At 41.9% G+C, this 17,512-nt stretch overlaps 1 protein-coding gene across 3 annotated transcripts in view; it reads left to right on the top strand.

The window, feature by feature from the left end:
• The window catches only part of qkib (QKI, KH domain containing, RNA binding b), a 118,214-nt gene that overhangs the window by 58,138 nt on the left and 42,564 nt on the right, over positions 1–17,512 (top strand). For all 3 annotated transcript variants that reach the window (XR_010805404.1, XM_066697373.1, XM_066697374.1), the window contains exon 4: positions 17,053–17,196. Coding sequence is in view for 2 of the 3 variants with exons in the window: in XM_066697373.1 (XP_066553470.1) it covers positions 17,053–17,196 (144 nt within the window). In the remaining variant the exon portion in view is untranslated. The remainder of the gene's footprint in view (positions 1–17,052; positions 17,197–17,512) is intronic.

Below are 17,512 nucleotides of genomic sequence, written 5' to 3'. Positions count from 1 at the left end.
CCTCATGGAAAGTGACAAACCCTTCATACAGTGTGTTCAGAGATCTAGGCGGTGTTGCGGATCGGCAGGGTGGCGTATGCAGCCTCCACAACCTTGCCAAACAAAATACTTCCTGAGTGATAAAAAATGATGCAGATTAAATATTTCCACCTTCCAGTATTCCTCCATTGATGTTAAATAATTAACCGCTAATTTTGAATTCTCTCAGAATACACATTCTCTGTCAGAGATCTGGAATAGTGATATTTAAATTAATTCAGTGACGTTCTCAATAAGGAAGTGCAGTTTCTGTTTTACAAAAAGCTCACTTTGAGGGTCGGAACCTTCTCACTGAGAATGAAGATGAAAACCGACCGAATCCTTTGGCGAACCGTGAAGTTTTTAGGTTTGTTTATCTATCTTTTATATTCAGGAAATGAAAGTGGAACTGCCGCAGTCTCTGTCTTGAGCAAGGAGAGCACTTTTACAAATCAAATATGCTCAATTAGTTCCAGTTATCTTAAATCAGAATCAGGCATACACAACAATATTAAACACGGCACTTAACACGGCGTGCTGGTAACGATAAGCGCGTGGTTATGTGATACGCCGTGAAGTACTCTTCATTACAGCATCAGCGTGGCGAGAGCTTTTTAAGTCGCTACTCCGCCTGGCCGTCCCCATCTGCTCGGTCCTCTCCTCGATTGTGTCAGTGGAAGAGGTTGCAGTCTCTCTTTGTGTTACTCCTGATGCTAAAAGCAGTGTGTCTCTGCAATCTGCATCTCCAACGATTTTGCCCTGCAGCCAACTTCCACGGGAAGGAGAGAGTGGGAGAGCAGGAGCAGACAGGGTGTGATCTTTGCGTTTTTCAAAGCCAAGGGAGAGCAAAGCTCGGGCCGATGATTTCTATGATGCGTGTGTTGCGTTACACTCAACTCTAGTCTTGTTCAGAAGAAAGAAGGATCAACACCAGAAGCTTCTTGATTCTGGTTAGATCTTCAGTGCAGAAAGTCTATGCAAACCATCTTTAAAGTTTAATAAGATACAACTTTCAACTTCACCCCAAAAACATATGTACAGGCATTTCTTTGTGTACAAGAGATGTAGAAATGCTTTGTACCTCTCTTCTGTTGCGTTGTTTCTTACAAGAACTCATGGACACTCTAGTAGCCATGGCTTCTCCTGTCTTCTACTGTCTTCTACTGCAGAGTCTGTAAAGAAAATTTGGAAGGGCTCTTTCATATTGGTCACATCAAACACAAGGGCGAATATGAACATTATTCGGTAGTAATGGATTACAAAGTTGTGTAATTGTGTGGACAGCTGCAGTTGTTGTGCGTAGCTCAAGTTTCTATTTGAATTCACAGACGAATAGACGTACAGTTCTGTAACCCTTTTGTGTTTATTTGAAGACGCACGTCTCCAATATGATCAAAACAGAATTGCGTGTAGTTGGAAAGATAGAGAAATGTATTTAGTTTAGTTTCTTCATCACTTTTCTACAGACGGGCGACTAAAATTAGCAATAATATACAATAATCCAATGGTCCAAGTCTGTATTAATTCAAGCGTGGTGCCGACACTTGCTCAAGAGATGGAAGGTCTTTGTCAGGGTTACTAGCGCGCAACTAAAGAGGGTGAGGGATGCGTTGAATGCCAAGCGGAACTCTTAGAAAAGTATTATAATGTCTTTTCTGTTAATTATTAAGACTTTGTTATCCACGAGATTAATATTATACATAGTAAGGGAATTAATGTGTATATAAATATATATAGAGACTTGCAAAAAGAGGCCAAGCTCATGGAGTGGAGTATTAATTATAAATTGTACAGTATCAGTGAGCAGGAACACGCCCCCTGACATTCACCAAAAAGCCTAATTACCCTCCGTCTGATCAGACCTTGAAAAAGGTTAAAAAGAAGAGTCCATTTTATCTGTGGTTTTCGTTAATGACACTTTTTTTCCTTTTTAATTAAGCCTTGATTAGATTACACTCAGTTCAGCTGAAGAAATTGAACTACTCTTGGGCTGCATTGTTGGATGCAACAGCTTTCGCTTTGAAAGGCCTTTAATCCTCCAAGCAGACAGAATCCAGCGCAGGAATGTTGCATACGTGTGTTATGTAACAAAGAAAATGTCAATTGATTTTTTTTTTTCCTCCAAATCCTTTAACAAGGGGCTTTGATTTGGAGGAGACTTTCACAATCGTGAAGTAGGTCAAAAAGTAGCTGGATTCGGGTACCGCAAAGAAGAAGAAAATACTTCCACCTAAAAACCTAAATTACAGACTAATGGCTGAGGGCTGTATTTGCTCTCGTCCCTGCAGACATTGTGGGAGTATTTCTCCATGAACTGCACAGCAACCTGGGAATATAATGAACAACAATAACATGCATTTATCACTTTATTAGCAGAAGGCTGGGGGTGCACTGTATATTTTCCAATTTACATGACAATGCCGCCTATGAAAGGAGGATTTTCTGCGGGCGGTGGAGTCTGGGAGCGCTGCTGTTAGCTCTTTTTCCCACTCGTTTAACCTCAGCTGGAGTAACGCCTCCCAAAGCAGGACGATCTGCAAATTGTGTTATTAGTAATTGTCTGTACACTTTTTTCCCAGCTTCTGTATTGTTTCGAAACTTGGGCAATATTCTCCCGTGCCTCTCATTGTGTTGTTTGGAGGGAAAATATCTATAAAACTGCTACTACTACTTCTACTACTACTACTACTACTACTACTAATAACAATGATAACTGCATTGTGTTCCTTCATTGTGTTGCAGCTACGACTGGTGTGTGTTTATTAAACTATAATGAAGTGTGTTAACACTTTCTGGGGTACATTTGTATCCTGAAAAACTGAAGTTCAGGGCTGTTCTCGGCGGAGACGGGGGGCGGTCTTTCATCCCCAGGGTGTGTGTGGGGGTTAAACTGCAGTTGTTGAGCAGGAAGTTTCTCTTTGACGTGGAGCCAGGAGGCAGCCGTTCCCAACACGGACTGGGGTTGAGATTACAGAAGTGAAATTGCTGAGCTTGTCTGTTCGGATGGAAGTCGCAACATTCAACAGCTGATTTGTGCAGATTTGACACACATTTAAAGAGCGCCCTCAGCATTGCATAAGCTTATTATCTACATTGACACACACACACACACTTTTATTTGCTTTCTTGAGTCCCAGTGTCTATAGCTCTCCACTAGACTGCAATGTTGTTTTGGTCTGGTTGTTGTCTTAAAATAGGTGAAAACAGAAACTAGGAAAACAATACATTGTACACAGGTCAAGCAGTCGTCTTTGTGTTAGTAAGTACGGCTCCTGCGCCCTAGAATTTAAAACAACTGTGTGGAACAAATCGGCTCAAATTGTATATCATTTGCCTTTTGTAAAGGAGTGTAAATGTTTCATCAGAGAGAAACACCAAGGACCGGGGGGGTAATTAGTGTAATGTTTCTTTAACAAAGGATTGGTTTAGCTTATCCTGTAAACAGCTGTAATTAACACCTCATACAATCTGAGGGCTGAGTTGGTCACGTACACACAGTACAGTTTAATTCAATCTTATAGATCTGTTAGTCAAAATGTAATCAATCTGTCGCTCTAAGCATGTGCTATAATGAGCGTATTTAGGTGATGGTACAGGTCACCCTTATACACCAAACTCTCTGAGAAGGAAACGTTTGTTTGTATCAGAGTATTGCGTCTCGCCTCCCTGTGTAAGTTTTGCTCCTCGTCTTTGGCACCCGTGGTGAGTGAGATGACCCAGACAGCATCATCTGTACGGTCATTTATAATCCGAATCTCATAAAAAAAAAACATGAACAACACAGGGGACCCACAGCGAGCAATTCCCTGGAGCCGAATTGTAAATGCCATCAGTGGCACTGCGAGGGATTTTTCCACATTTCTGTTTGCGGTGCAAAGGTTAAGTTCCTCATAGGCAACTTTCAATTCCAGGCCCAGCACACTTTCCAAATGTATTGTCTTTCAATTGTTCCGTCTTAAAGTATTTGTGTGTGTCCACACATATATAGACACACACACACACACACACACACACACACACACACACAGACACAGGGTTTTATGACCTTCACTTTGATTGTGTTATGGATTTATGGTAATTGATTAGGCCTCTCACCGTGGCCGTGGTATTGCCTGAGCGCCGGGTAAATAAGGGCTCCGTCCGCGGCGGCTCAGCAGGAAATGCAACATATAACGGCGAGGTTTTTTTTTTCTCTCTTCTCCTTCTTTTCAAAGAACATTGCCTAGACAACCAGTTTGTCATTTCAAGTTAGGGTCATTGCGTGAGGCTGCCATAAAATGAATTGACTGCTACCTGACCCTCGATGTAAACGCTGCCTCCGCGGTTGTCACAGTGATTCCTCTGTGGATGCCATGTTATTTTCTGGAGGGTTATTGATTGAGTACCCTCTTCCAAAGCCCCTGTATTTTTCATTTCCACTATCTTGTGGGACCCAATTACAGCCTTTTGTTGGATTTTGCCGACCAAAAAAAAAAGGATATATAATGGGAAAAAATAAAATAAAAACTATTCTTTGACCCAACTGTTGCTTTAACCTCTGCGGTTTTGAGATGAGGGGCACCTGCACTTACCATGTAGAGGGTTTGAAATTAATTTTGTAATATATTTTTACTGCACTGTATCAGCAGTGTGACATTTCATTACCTGGCCAGTTTGTCTAAGCAGTTACCAGCCTATCTATAGCTTAACTTCAGTGATAATTTGGCCCGTCGAATAGCAGTCAACACATGAATAAGGTGTGACTTTATATTTATATTATTTTGACTTTACTTCTTTACTTTACTTGCGTTTTACAGAGGCCTATCAAGGGTTGTGGGCAAATTGGTAATTGGGTTTCCCTCTGTTCGTGAAAGACCGATGGAATAAATTAATGAGCCGTTATCCGGTTAATTTGCCAAGGTGTATGAGTTTGGACAGCTTCACTTCTTGGAAGGGACTTTCTTTCAGCAAAGGCTCTTGGCTCATTAGCATTTCCTTTGTTTTCTACGCCATTATGTACAGTATTCGGCAGTCGTTTTCAAACCAGACCATTGTCTTTCCATCTCTTGTCTTCTGAGAACACCTCTTGCGTCAGTTAGAACATGTGGCGATTCATTTCTTTTATGAAGTACTTCACATTTAAGGCTTGACAGATATAATTTGGCTGATTAATTTGAAAACTAAGGGTAATAACGAATGAGTCGATGCATTGCCATCTTACAGAATGCGATGCAAACTAATATGACACATGGTGGTAAATATTATTGTCTGAATCGTTGCAGATCCTCCTCAGATCCATACAGTTTGCTTCAGCAGTTTCCTCCGCTGGAAAACAGTTTCCTTGGGACACAGTGTGTGTACGATTACAACCAGACAGATGGATTGGATTAGAAAATATTGTTGAGTATCACATCTATAGCCCAGCAGCAGATGGCCTGGCAGTCTCATGGCTGGGGTGGAAAGATGGTAGAAGGCAGGGTATGGAGAACCATAGCTTATGTTGCAAGCTTTGGGATAAAACCCAGTCATACAAATTGGGAAAATACTTATATTAACGATAACAGCTTCAAATCCTGAATAAGACAATATGGCACCCATATAATTCAGCCATTTCAGTTTGATACATTTTTCTGCAATATGCTGCATGCTGTTAGCAATCCGCAGCCTTTTTGTGGCACCGCAGTTACTTGTGTGTCGTTTGGTTTTCTGCTCTTTTCTGTTTATGTTAATCGCACTGTAAATGCCTTTGACATGCATGCCAAGAAAAGCCTGCCATAGAATAAAATGAAATAGACATAGTCTGTTAGTTTCGGTGTACTTGCAGCTTTTGATGCTGATGGTTAATTGAATGAAAGGATAATTGAAGTGGTAAAGTATTACACCTGGCAAACAGGTTATCAGAACGATAATTAGTAATCCCTGTTTTCAAGCTTCACAAAATAAGTATTTTCTTCCAAAATTTGCGCAGACGACCTAATAAATCTGTTTGACATACCTTACCCAATGTGTTTTCTTCTCAGAAACTTGACACATTGTAAACCTGATATTGGAAATGGAAATATCAGCTTGCCGTATCCCATAAATTGTTACCTGTATGAACAACAAAAACTCTTTCAGGAAAAAATGTCAAATCCTTTTTATTTATTTTGCTTCCCGTTCTGAGCTTCAATGGAATCCAAAGATGTCATTTATCAACTCCGGCTTCTCGGCAGACACGAAAGAGAGGCTGTGTGTCTCGCCGAACTGGTTTCAGAGGGGATGTGCGACCGTACGTTGGGCAAATGTTAAACGACCTGAGCTGTCGAAGAAAAAGATGTCACAGTGTCAGAACACTTTAAAATCACAAATACTGAACTGTAAAAACACAACTTTTGGGAGTCTGACGTTTTAATGTGGCAAAGGGGTTTATGGATCTTTGGGTGTCGAATTATGTGGCTTGCTGTCCTAAACCTTTAAGCCTGCATGTGTTTAATAAATCATTTTATGCCTTCTTGCTGTTGGGCTTTGCAATTTGCAATGTTAACCGGAGGCAGGATCTTTAAAGTGTGAAACATCCTGACTGGGCCAGAATCGAGCTTTATTATTGCTGCTCCGACACTTCCTGAGGGAGAAGCTGTAAAGGGCTCCCATGCATGACGGTTCATCTGGTCAGAAGCTTTAGGTACATAATCTGCTCACCGGCCTACGGTGCCGGTAGAAGCCGGACGTGGAGTTCAGCACAGACAGGCATGTGGGGGAGGTAATGAAGTGCCAGCATGACCCGAGTCAGGTGGCTTTGTCGTCTGAGTCTTGTGTCTCTCCTGGCTGCACAACAACGGTGGTTTATACACGGATACACAAGTCATGGATGATGAGAGAGTTGTCACTATGTGAATTAAACAGTTGCACCAGAAACTGAATGATTATGATTAGGAATAGTAGTGTTGCTATCATTTTGTGATTAGTTGCTGGGCAGACCCTTACAGCTTTGGACCAATCAAAACCAAAAGCTGGAGGATTGTGAAAGTGAGACATTCATATGTTATTCCGGCTGGGTCGTACATTCATTCATTATGAATCTGTGCCCCTTATTGTGCATACAAACAAAAAATAAAATGTGAAAGAACACATCAGTGATTGGCTTTGATGTCATATATGCGTTCTTCAAGAATTCTGTGCCACCCAATCTATGACCCTGAATTCCCCAATATAACTCAACATCTGGTGTTCTCTTAGTGGGAGTCCTAGTGTGATTCATATTCACATTGTGGTCTTGAATGTATATAATCACACCCTTTGGTGCAGAGATAGTGTATTTTATCCCATCACCCAGTGCTATGCAAAACTCTCCCACAAAAATCCCAGTCGCTGAAACTGGAAATGCTACACAATCCGATGACACTTTGATTTGTGCAACACAACAGTGCATCCATTCCTGCACACAATCGCACTATGCTGCAGGTGTTTTACGGTGTTAACTATACCACGTGTGTTGAGCTGTGGACAGCAGATCAAAGCTGCATCTTTATTTATCTTGCTTGCTTCCTGCGTTTAATGTCAAACTAAAAAAACGAGTTCGATCACAGGTTGCTCTCAAAGAGTCGCCCCGAGATCCACCCAGGCAGACGTGAAAAAAAAAGCACATTATGCAGTCTGATAAATTTCCTGCATACAATCACTGCACTCTGCAAAGGGTGGCAAAAGCGAGAGGGACAGACTGGTGTTTGCACAACCGCTCAGTAACGACAGGATACTGGTACAGTGCACCGTCCTCCGTTTTCTCTCAGAAAACTTTTGCATTGCTGCTGGCCATTTAATCATAAATCAGATTGGGATGTGATTTTATTAAGCCATCAAATGAAAGACAATCATGGCTTTACTTACTGAAGAAAATAATATTTATTTATATGCAGATGAATGATAGAATATTAGCATTAGATTATTGTGGTGTTTAATTATAGGCGTCTCGCTGAGCAGTAAATTACGGCCTGTGTAATAAAGGAGCGAATGTGACCCTGAAACGTCAGTTCTGCTTAGCTGTAGCAGAGCCCTGGCATTCAGGGAACTTCGCGGCGCTGTGTATAGCGGCGATAAGGGATTGTGCCAGAAACGCGGTTAATTACCTGCTTTGTTTGATATGCAAAGTAACGGTTCCGCACTCTTCTCCCCACCAGTGACAGTACTCAATTAAAACCCATACAGAAACTGCGATAATACCACCCATTTATCAGGTGGACGGCGGAGAAGTGAGGTGAAGAAAATGTAACAGGGTATTTTCAGAAGGCTGTGAGCCAATTTAAATTTGTATCCTTTAATCCAGGGGGGACCGAGAGGCTGTTAGTACAAGGAGTAGTGCAGGGTGCCCTCGGTAACTCATTTGTTTATCACTCCCGGCTTCCATAAAAGGATTATCAGTCTCAAAAAGGGCATTCGATTCCTGAATGTCAATTCTCAGAAAGTCATTTGCTGGCGTTTAGAGAGAGAGAGAGAGGGAGGGAGGGAGAGAGAGAGACAGAGGTTTCTCGGTGCCAGAGAGTGCTGTGTTGAAGGAGTCTCCTGCACCTGATAAACACACAGATCTGTTTCACAAGAAAACCCTCATGTAATATTCCGACTGAGTAGAGATGTTCTGAAGCGCGGACTAATTTAGCGATTCCCTGTGGAAACTCACACCTTTTAACCTGTACGGATGAGACTTCCACTTGATCTTTCAAATGCTCAGTAATGCATCTTAAAGTGAAATAAATAAGTAAAACATGCAAGCAACAAGTAGGGGTTTGAAGACCTGGTATGGATAAAGATGTTAATTTAAGGTCTGAGCAGCTGCAAGAATATACGGAAATTCCGGTATTGCATAGATTCTAAAATTTTAAAAACAAAAACGTATCTGCTGCTTAAAATAAAGAAAATTACTACAATGATAGTGTTGTTTCTGAGATTTTCAGGAATTTTCTGGATTTTTTTATTTTTTATTAAAGGTTACATGATGATTTATGGTTTTGCAATTGATGCAGAATCACTGAGGAACCATTGCTGACAAAATCTAGATCAACTGATGCGGATTAATATCATTGTAGGCTATTAGATTCCACATGGTTAAATTCTCCTGGTAAACCAGATTCAGAATTTAGATTTCCTGGGTATTTTATTCCTGTCATAGAGACGTGTAGTGCAGCTGCAGTTGAGCGAACAGAACTCAAATAAGTTGTATATTATAGTTTAATTAGGAACCGCATTTCCTTTTGGCTGTTTTATGCTTGAAAGATTCACCAAGAGCAAATGGAAATGAATCATAACTGGAAAATATAAGTAAAATTACCTTTTCTCATGTTGAGTGTTGTTCTAACGAAGTCAAACAAATATACCCACAATGCATCATTCCACATGCTATGCCTCATTAGATTAATATGATCCCTCTTTCCGCTTGTATTCATTTTGTAGAGAAGTAACCTCTTGTGCGATATGTCAGGCCGGGGACAGATAGCGTTGTGTAAAGTCGGAAGAGGAGTGGGGGAGCGAGGGCCCAACACTCATGTACCTGGAGCCGGGCTCCGTGTCGGCCACAGACTCTCGAAGGTGTGAGCTGTGGTGAGGAAGTGCCTCGTGGTGGCTGACAGCCCTGCTAATGTGAAGTGATATCCAGATGGCCTGTTCAGTGGACCTTCCTAACTTCTTCTTTGTTAAATATCGTGGGCGAGCAGGGGAGTCGAGTTCCCGCTGCCCGGGAGAAGGCAGTGCCACTCGTTTTAATTACACATGAAAGGAACTGGTTAAAGCAGCTGTAGGACCCAGCTGGGCCAGTCTCTGTCCCCTGCCGCGGACACAGTAAAGTCTGCCGCTGCTGGGGAGGCGGAGGCTGGCACAATCTGCTGAGGGGCAGAGAGCGGCCTGGTGCTGCACGGGCATTGCCAGGGAGAAGGTTAATGGTCTTAGGACCGGCCGCTGAGAGAGGTTAAATTCCTGCGCATGATATGAGCGCAGAACTGCTTCTGCTGGGAGCTGAAGCTCGCCGTCAAAGCCTCTAAACCTGTAAAAGAGAGGGGGGGGAGCAGATGTGAGTTATAACACCGCAATTTAAATCTCAGTTGCGGAAATGAGATTGTAGGTTTGGTGTGATGTTTCAACATGTGAGTGACCTTGTTGTTTGCACTCCAGTCATCGTGGTTGGAGCTTGGCGATGCTGACATCACTGCCAAAAAACATATACTTTATTTATCCCACCACGGCTGCCGTCTAACCACTGGCACTGAACCCTCGGGTATCTGTGCGGTGGATCCGTGGGCTGATGCGTCTCCAAGAGCCTCTTCCGACACATCTGTGCCAGAGGATGTCATCAGCCATAGACCAATATCTGGAGGCTGCAATGTAAACTGAAGAGCCCTGGTGTTGAGATGGCTTTAGGATGGGTCGAAGTGTGAAGCTATTGCTCCGAGTTTGTGTGGAGAACCAAAGAAAAGAAAGAAACAGAAAGAAAAGAAAAGAAGAAGCCAATAGCAATGTAAAACTGCAGGGAATAGAGCTTTTTTAATAGCGTTTCCTTTTTTTTTTTTAATGTAACCATCTGGGTTGTGTGACATGTGTGCATTTATTTGTTCCTCGGGAGGATTTTTGCTGACAAATTCCTTTCAGAAACTGACTTGTCATATTTTAAGCAGCGTATTCCCCCGAGTTAAACGGTGCCGGAGAATTAGCAACTTTCCGTATCGGGGTTCTAATGATGCCTGGGTTTTCTCTTCACAGTCCAGATGGTTTGTGGGAAAGGGAGAAATTCAATATGTTGTAGTGTGAGGTCCTGTTTGTTTTTATAGGGAGAAGTCACAGCTCAGTTCTGATGATTTAGCTCGTTTGTTTTTGCTTCAAGCTTAATTGTTTTCTAGTAAAACGGTAGCAATATTACAGAGACAGAAGAAATGGTGAACGCATTGTCCCCTTGGTTGTGCTTTGAAGCGATCCGCATTTAGAGATCAAAGACTGCGCTGTTTTTAATAGGAGGAGGTGGTTTCAGTTATTGTTCATTTCTCCAGAGGAGCCATCATTCAAGATAAAGCAAATGAGAAGTGGAAGAGAACGTATATCCTCTGTATCAATTAAAGGGCTTGTTAAAATCTGATGATCAAAGTTCAAAATTGTGTATCAGAGCTCTGTAAAATAAACGAACAAACTCCGGGTGCAGAATGTATATAGAACAGCACAGTGATCACTGTATCAGCATAATATGAGCTATTTGATATATCTGTTTATTCATTTACTGAATAATTCAGGTATTGAGTTAAATATGTATACTTTAATTATCTTTAAAAGGGAAATCTGTTGTCTGTGGTTGAGTGAAATATTAAAATCCCCCGGGATGGAACACAGTGGAATATTTGTATAGAATATCAGCATTTGATTAGATCCAAACACATTTTGCATGTTTCTGAAGACAATATATGCGTGTGTGTCAAATGTAGCCGTAAGTTACACCTGCTGAACCAAAACTGACAGTTTTATCTGCTCCAGTCGGAACAGATAGATTCTGGAAAATGACAGAGGCTGTTGAATTCTCGGGTCACGGGACTACATTATAAAAATGTAAAATACAATTGATAATATACAAAGCAAAGATTAATCTCCGTCTCTGCCATGCTGGGTGGCATATGGTGAATGCTAATGAAGAGTGACACAGATACTGTTTATTCTCACATTATACTTTTAGAATAGCTTTGTGTACAGTGATGTGAAATTAGTAGTCGTCAATTTTGATAAGGTGATCATCGTTTCTTAAGAATTCATTTGAGTTTTATCTAAACCGCTCTCTCCCCCCCTCATATATGCTGGTATATTAATGATATATTGTAATTTATGATTAGCAACCTTTTAAAATATTAAGTGGATGCAGAACTGGCTAATGTAATTCCATGGCACTAAGATAAAATAAGTCTCGAACCCAGAATATATTTTATGCAGGGTTTCAATTTGTCAGATGTTCTAAAACTTTAAAATAAAGCTGCTTGTGTTTTTGTTCTGTTTTTGTTTAGGGCATAGAATCTCCTACTACTTTTAAGATATTTAGCAAATGTATACAGTATACAATGTTTTACTATAATGAAAACACATGTTTCATGGGTTCAGGCTCTGAGTAGCACCCAGTCTGGGCAACCAAGCCGTCCAATAAATATCATACTGGCTTAAGTCTTCAACTTTCTTCACAAAAGAGCAAATAATGCCATTAAATGTGAATTGCAGATAGTGTGCAGTATTAATGTCTAAGAGACTATAGTTTCAACAGTTGCCTTCAGAGAATTCAGAGGTATCGTTTTCATAGCTATGGTAGCGTGCAACATTTAACATACTGCTGATTTCATACATGGAAGATTACTTAATTCACTCAGCTATAGTCTGTCATTCATTAAACGTGCATCCTCCGAGTCTGACCTCCTCTCAGAACCAGCAGCTCTTGCGTTCAAACCGTGGAGCTGGTTGTGTGTTTGCGTGTGAGACGAGCTGGACTCTTAACCCAGGCTTGTCAAAGGATGTCAGTCACATGCAGGTTTAAATAGCAATTGTGGGTCAGAATTAAGCATTTCCATAAATGTGAGTTATTGTTTTTCTCCCTCTATAGTTATTAGGACAGAAATGTCCTTGACCCATCGAAGGGAATTTTTTATCATAGTTAGGAAGTGTGATTTAAAATCAAAGAAACTCTAAATTGTATCTAAATGTATTTTTAGTAGTTTATCGACGTTGCAGCTGAAATCCGTTAAAACTTTGTCTTGTGTGCGGAGTGATTTATTCCTCGCTGCTCTAAAATGGCATTTGGCGTTTCAGCTGTTCAGAGGCGAACTGGCCAACAGGCATTAGTTTTAGTCAATGCCCCTAATGGTATTGATTGATTATAATAGTGTAGGAAAATTGCCTTAGTATTGATCAACAGAATGCATTATTAACTCTCTATTTGGGTAGAGGGTCTGGCGTATGACAAGATGCATAAGATTAACACGGCCAAGTTGTATTTGCATTTGGAAATTAAAATTCCTTGAGTATGCCCGAGTGAAATGAGTCCTTGTGTAGGTCATCGAGAGGAGCGCCAGCTTCAGAGACCAGCCTCGCTCGTTCAGGAGGGCTGGTTCTGCCTCATTATTTACTGGTTTATAATTTGCCTTATTTTACAAACCAGTGGCTCCTCGCTTTACCCTTTTAATTCATCAACAGGGGGAACTTTTAATGCATGATAAACAGTCTGCCTGTATGCCAGTAAACACCGCACAAAACAAAATGGCCCAGATACCTATGGTGACACTTGCTTTGCGTCCGAGTGCTGCTTAATTCCTTCAGCGTCGAGGAGTTGTTAACCGTGAAGAGAAAATGTGAGTCTGTGCTGTAGTGAAGTAGTGGGTATACTCTTCATACCTGGGGCTGGCAATTTGTCGAATGGCGATTGAATGACAGAATTTGTTATAGAAATTATACATGGGCGTACGCAAAATCTTGCACAGTTACACGGGTATACGTAAAGTTTCCTTCAAATTACATGGGAATACAGCATATACCTGCATATGCCCTTGACTACACCACTGGTGAAAATGTACTTTTCTTTTTCACCATCAGGTATTTCTTTTGTGTGTTTTTGAATGCAACTGGCATCACCCAGCAAATTAGACAGCTACCTCAGTTGCTATAGTGTGTGATGCGATTATAGGATAGTTGGGAACTATAATAGTAGTAGTTTTTCCCCTTGTTCTCTTAAATATAGTATTGCCTTTGTCCTGCTCTTTAAAAACACTTAATTGGACTTCTTATTGTGTTGAGGTGCCAGAACATCCAGCAGGCGTTGAAAGCAGCAGTGGTGGATTTCGACGACTTGTAGGATTGTGTGAGAGGGAGCGAGGCGCAGCAAGAATGTGTTTTAGAGCTGATGTGAAGATGCCAAAAGCCATTCATCACTCCTGTCGTGTCAGCCGTGGATAGGAAACACCCCAGAAAGACGAGCGCTATGCAGATGGGATCGTTCAGTACAGTTGCAGTCTGAGCTCACCTGAAAGGTTACCGCGGTACTCGCTTCCAGTTCATCCCGCATGCTGCTTCCATTCATTTTTTTTTTTTTTTTTTAATTATTTTTGCCCACAGTCCTGCACCATCAGGTGCACAGTGGGGGGGACGACTCGCTGATAATGTGCTCCGCGAGAGATGTACAGTCATTGCGGTGCAGCAGTGGGGGTTGGTATAATCAGTGTGCGCCGATGCTTCATGCTACAGCTTCCCTTGTTTTGCTCAAACAGATAATTAGTGCATTGTTGTAAATGTGCTTCCTGCACACGGCAGTAACTCATGTTGCAGTTTGTTTCTTAATTATAAAGACAATACATTCTCGCTCCCTGTGATTTTACCACGCTCACATTGTGTCTTTTGATTATTACTGTAAATGAAAAACATCCCAAACAACACCTCGAATATGATTGCGATTCCGTCGGCAGGCTCTACAGTATCCTTGGTGACTGTAATCTACTGTGAGGTGGTGCTGTGCCAACATTCGCATCAGATTGATTAGAGCAATTGATCGATGGCAGTTCGTTTCAGTGTCATTTCACAGACCAGTTTTCGTGGCATAAAAATTAACAATGTGCTCCTGCGAAGGGGTTTTCATGCTGCGTATTCTGCATGTTTGAGGACTGTAGCATGTACACCGTGAAACCAAATCGGGAACAAGAAAACCATTTCAAAGGACCGATTTGTAAAGCGCACAGTAAACTAAACGGCACACAGTTCACACACAGCCGTTAAAAGCTATTTTACACCCAAGGTAAAGTATTACAAAACTCGAAAACCTTCCCCTAGACCGCTGTGCTGAGTGTTTTTGAAGTTGGATTTCAAACCTGCAGGCGAGCGCTTTCCATTGTTTTTATCTCCAGCGAAGGGAGAGGGCTGGGAACGATGTGCCGTAGGAATGAATGGGGTGGCGTTCTGGGAAAGGATTTTTCTCTTTTCAAGACAAAGCGTTCCGTTCCCGAGGTTCTGCTGGAGAGGTCAGTGTGGTGTGAGCAGCTGAGCAGAGGTCTGCAGCAGGGGGAGAGGGATTTAATACCGGGGAAAAAAGCTAAAACAAATACAACAAAAAAGGAAAGTGGAAAGAAAATGATGGGAGGATCCCTAGAGGGAGCATTGCTTCGGTTTTGAACCATACCCATTAAATCCTACATATAGTTTTTCCAGTTGAATTGCTTCGGATCAGTGTCCAGCATATAAATTCAATGCTTTGCAAATACAGCCCCTTTTATATCCATTGTGATTCACTCAGGGCTCCCCGCCATCCTTTCCTATGAATAAACAATGAAATTAAAGAGAGAAGAGCATATCAAGGATCTCTCTCTTTCTCTTTCCTCGTTTTTAGGTATATATATATGTGTGTGTGTATTTATATGTTTTTGTTTGTTTGTTTGAAGTGATGCCGTTTTACTTTTTAAGATCAGAAAGAAGGATTTGTTTTTGGAAAATCATGTTTTCAGTCGGGCCGAGACGTGCATCGCTCTCCGTGGTTGAATGTGTTTTGTTTTGTTTTTTATGCCAGTGCCATCTGATCAAAAATTAATATATGATCTCTGGGTGGCCACTGATCTGAACCCAGAAGCAGTGGCAGCTCGAGGAGAGATGGGTTAAGAGTTGGATACTGTAGAAAACAAAGAAGTGTTGCTTCAGTGTGTGTAGTGTCATTTAGCCGTATCAGTGTTGATCACATCTCTCTGTAACCTGTAGTTTCAGTTTAATCTCCTTTCCTCCCCAGTGTGGGCTGCAGTATCGTGTTCCAGTGCAGCGGTCTGCCTTTGAAACCCGACTCCTCCAATCTGTAAATACAGGTTGCGTTCCTACTCTGTCACTGCCCTCCTCACACAAGATCTGAATACTGCATTGAAGTGGGGGAACATCACCTGCTATTCTCAGTGCGATGCCCCTTAACCTGTAAATACCAGAAAGAATTAGATTGGGCCTGGCATACGTGGTGAGGAGGATGACCTATTACTATTACTTTGCGATTCAAAGTCAAATAGGAAGACCCTCTTTCATGTCACATCACAGCGCTGTGTTCCCCTCATCTCCACGGGCGGCCCAGGGAATGACAAAGTGGCACAGCGTTCGGAAACCCCGAAGCACAATCCAGCACGTTTCCCTGCGATTTCCTGGGTACCAATTGTTCGAAAATGATAATTAGCGCGTGGGCGTGATGGAAGCACAAACGAAGACACTTTCACGCTGACAAGCTGAGTGAAGCAAACATCTCCGAGAACGTCTTTTGACAGATACTTTTGTCCTAGATTAAATGGTAGCAAAAGCGCACAATGTAATTCCCATTAGCGTGTGGCAGAAAGCAACGCAGCTATTTAAGAAATGAAAACCTTTGGCTGCTTAAATGCAGTGTTTTTTGTGCCATTGTTATTGTTGTGTTCTGGACTTTTAAACACGGAGCAATGGAGTGTCCTTTAAAGCAGGAAACCGTACTGTGTGCTTTTAAAATTTTATCACAGTAGGCCACTGAGCTGAGAGCTGACAAACATTGTTGTGCAGTGGTGTTTGGCAGCGTTTCTTCCTCCCGATGATTTCAGATTGACTGAAATAGCCCGGCCTGGGTGTTTTCTAATGACATCGGACAGCAGTCGGGCCCTGGAGGGGACTCTTGAGTGGGCTGGGCGGTGTCCTAGTGGTTTCCGGCCTCGGCTCCCTGCAAAGTCTCTCCGTTTCTATTATTTATCGTGGGGATTCCTGTCCATCAGTGCCTTAAGACCGACTAATATTCACATCTTCTGTATGATTTTTCTGCAAAGCCTTGACAGATTACACAGTGAACCTTTACAAGTGTCAATCAACTACAGAAAGCCTTCTCGTGGAGAGCGCCATCTCGGACGCTTCACAGCGGGCGCTTCTAGAACCGGGCATTCTAAATGAGAACAGTCGCAGAATAATGTGGAGATGTGCGAAGTTCACTTTAAGTTTTATTACGTTGTTTTTTTTTTTTTTTAAAGTGTCTTGCACCAAATTAAACACAAGCCAAAAAGAAGAATTCTAACCTTTTTTTTTTTTCCTTTTCATCTTTCCTTCCCACTCAAGGAAGAACAAAACCGAGGAAAGCCGAACTGGGAGCACCTAAATGAAGACCTGCATGTACTAATCACTGTGGAAGATGCCCAGAACAGAGCCGAGATCAAGCTGAAAAGGGCTGTGGAAGAGGTCAAGAAGCTATTGGTACCAGCGGTAAGTATTTTGATAATGATTTTGCTCTGTGGCCTCCAGAGCAGCTTTTAGCAGCTACATCATGGCATTTGTTTTGTACGGTTTGGTTTTATTTTTAGAGCTATTATTAGCGGTGATTCATCTTCCAGAATTACACTGGCTTCTCCCACATCGTGTTTCCACAAGTATCCCGAGCCCTTATCTTGCTTGTGTTTCCCCCAGCAGAGAGTACTCTTGTGGAATCAGATGCCGAGATGTGTTTCGTGGTGTTGAAGCGCGTTTTGGTGATTTACACGGTTGTCATGCTGAGAGGACAGGCGATGGTTTGTTCCCACAT

The sequence above is a fragment of the Amia ocellicauda genome, chromosome 23, assembly GCF_036373705.1.
Source record: "Amia ocellicauda isolate fAmiCal2 chromosome 23, fAmiCal2.hap1, whole genome shotgun sequence".
Taxonomy (NCBI): Eukaryota; Metazoa; Chordata; class Actinopteri; order Amiiformes; family Amiidae; genus Amia; species Amia ocellicauda.
The sequence above is the reverse complement of the archived record's forward strand: the minus strand, read 5'-3'. Positions and strand labels throughout refer to the sequence as shown.